General features: G+C 36.2%; 2 protein-coding genes across 2 annotated transcripts; both read left to right on the top strand.

Moving 5' to 3' along the window:
- The first annotated feature begins 3 nt into the window (after window positions 1–3).
- LOC124895551 (late blight resistance protein R1-A-like) lies at window positions 4–2,638 on the top strand. The gene is made up of 2 exons (XM_047405983.1): window positions 4–1,997; window positions 2,166–2,638. The coding sequence occupies exon 1, from the start codon at window positions 1,244–1,246 to the stop codon at window positions 1,973–1,975; it is 732 nt and encodes a 243-aa protein (XP_047261939.1). The 5' UTR covers window positions 4–1,243; the 3' UTR covers window positions 1,976–1,997; window positions 2,166–2,638.
- On the top strand, window positions 1,010–2,544 carry LOC124895552 (probable disease resistance protein RXW24L; the record flags this gene model as incomplete). Its single annotated transcript, XM_047405984.1, is given in 1 exon segment — window positions 1,010–2,544. A coding segment is annotated over 1 exon segment (120 nt), but the record flags the coding sequence as incomplete, so codon positions are not given.
- Window positions 2,639–2,700: the final 62 nt, after the last annotated feature.

The following is a 2,700-nucleotide window of genomic DNA, read 5'->3' as shown; positions in this document are numbered from 1 at the left end:
AACCCTATACTCCTATAGTGTTAGAGAACACAAATCTAACACTAAAAACACAAGAAAAACGCAATATCAAAAACTCAAAATTTGACCTAGGGTCAAAAACGGGTTTAGTATATTTTTTGGGGGATTTTCGATTTTGACACTTTATTTTTGTTGGAATTTTCAGTTTCTATACTCTAATAGTGTTAGGGAATAAGATCTAACACTAGAAACACACAAAAATCAAGTTTTTTGAAAAACCCTAAAAACGTGAACATTAACCTTTTTTTTTTCAAGATAACAATCCCAAGATTGATTTTGTTGGAACAAAATCAAACCTTGCTTTGCTACCAAATGATTCAGAACAAACAAGGGAACATGAAATCACACCCCAAAATAGTCCACAAATCACAAAAAATCGTGGACCAAATGGGACCTCTCTCGGATTCACTATCTAGAACAAGAAAGAAGAGGATACAAGGTGTTAATACACCAAAATAGCAAGCCAACAACAAATTTAGCAACACAAGATGAAGCTCCACAATATTACAATAGCAACAAGAACAAACGGGTTACATTAACAACACAAGAAGCCGAAACTAAAACAAGATACAAGATAGGTAGTTAGACAAGTGTTGATGTAGTCTTAACAACCCAAGAGCATATTTCATTCTTGGACCTTTAAAACTTTACACAACAACACCTAACTCTTACAATTGACACAAGAGAGGCGTCCACCACCCAAGAACCAATGTATCAAGCAAAATGCAACACATAAGAGAATCCACCCTTATGTTATGCCCTAGTTTCAATTGGATTCTCTCTCACTCTAAGAGAAGTATTCTTCAATAATAATGATCAACTAAAGAAATAAACCCTACAATGTTCTATTTTTACTACATTACAATAATAGACAAAATGACAACAGGGCCCTTTAGTGACTAGTCTTCAAAAATACTCAAAAGTGTCATGATCATGATCATACTTGTATCACCTAAGAGACTTGAGGCTTCTTAGAGCGTTGGACCTGTACCCCTCTTTTATGATGGTGAAAGATTCTTTGCTGAATGAAATAGTCATGTTGAATCATTTGAGGTTCTTAAGAATTGGGACAGAAGTTAAATCTATACCTTCATCTTTCTCAAACCTCTAGAATCTAGAAACTCTATGGGTTGAAAACAATGGATCAACCTGGGTACTGTTACCGGGTATTTGGGATCTTGTAAAGTTGCGAGTGTTGTGCATTGATGCTTGTTCTTTCCTTGATATGGATACAGATGAACCAATACTAATAGCAGAGCACTCAAAGTTAGAGAACTTGAGAGATTTAAGGATACTCGTGCTTTCTTATTTGAAAGAAACAGAGGATATTTTCATAAGGTTCCCCAATCTTCAAAGTCTTGTATTTGATCTCAAGGAATCATGGGATTACTCAAAAGAGCGATATTGGTTCCCGAAATTGGATCACTTAACTGAACTAGATTACCTTAGAGCAGATTTTGAAAGTTCAAACACAAATGACAGTGGGCCCTCTTTAGCGACAAATTGGTCGTGGGATTTTCATTTTCCTTCCAATTTGAAAATGTTGTCGTTGTGGGACTTTCCTCTGACATCTGATTCACTATCAAGAATAGCGAGACTATCCAACCTTGAAGAGCGTTTCCTTGTTAGAATAATCACCCAGGAGGAAGAATGGAACATGGGGGAGGAAGACACCTTTGTGAATCTCAAATATTTGGAGTTGTATGAAGTGACTCTTGCTAAGTGGGAGACTGGAGAGAAATCGTTTCCTGTGCTTGAGAAATTAAAAATGTGGGAATGTCGTAAGCTTGAGGAGATTCCGCCTAATTTTTGCGATATTTGTTCGTTGAAAATCATCATACTTGTAGAGAGCCCTCAACTTGAAGATTCTGCTAAGAAGATTAATCAATACGTTGAAGGTATGGGAGGGGACGAGCTTCAGGTCCTGGGCCGGAGTAATATCCCATTTTTTATGTAGCTCTTCAGCACCACAAGAACAGGTTCTTCTCTATTCTTTTGCACTGTGTTTGATGAAAGCTTAAGGTAATTAGGAAAATCATCAGGGTGTGTGTGTGTGTAAATTAGCGTAGTGGGATAACATTTTGTAACCACCATTGTGGGATGACATTGATCAATATTTCTATGACTTTTTATGTTTCTTTCTTCAGTTTGTTGTATTCCTACTTCTTCCACCTGATAAAGTTTCATTAGATCCTGAAAACAATGAAAGGAAGGGAATGATAAGATACTTTGGAACAATCATGGAAAGAGGAAAAGAAAATGAAGGAGACCGAGAGGAGGAAACAAACAACTCATCGGTCATTTCCAAATCCGACAGATATCTGAATCGAAAATGCCAGCAAACACAGAAAGAGCAAATCCAGTAGTAATCATGAAAATGGAGGCGGAACCGATCATGATACAGGAAACCAATCAACTAGAGGAAAACGGAAGTGCGACGAATAGAGTAAAAATGGAGATATCACATACTATGCTATTGCTTAGTAACTTTCATCAATAAATTATCATCTTAATCTTTTGTTTCGATCTCCTATTTCCTTTGCTAAATTTATCTTCAGTATCATAATGTGGACGAGTCTTGATGTTGAATATATGTATGTAGTGAGAGAAATGTTATATATGGTCAATTCTTTAATGCGTCTGAAGTACAAATTTGACAATGTGCATTTACTTTGTAACTTA

This window comes from Capsicum annuum, unplaced genomic scaffold (assembly GCF_002878395.1).
Source record: "Capsicum annuum cultivar UCD-10X-F1 unplaced genomic scaffold, UCD10Xv1.1 ctg82904, whole genome shotgun sequence".
NCBI lineage: Eukaryota > Viridiplantae > Streptophyta > Magnoliopsida > Solanales > Solanaceae > Capsicum > Capsicum annuum.
Note: the sequence above shows the minus strand (reverse complement) of the source record. Positions and strands in the feature narration are given on the sequence as shown.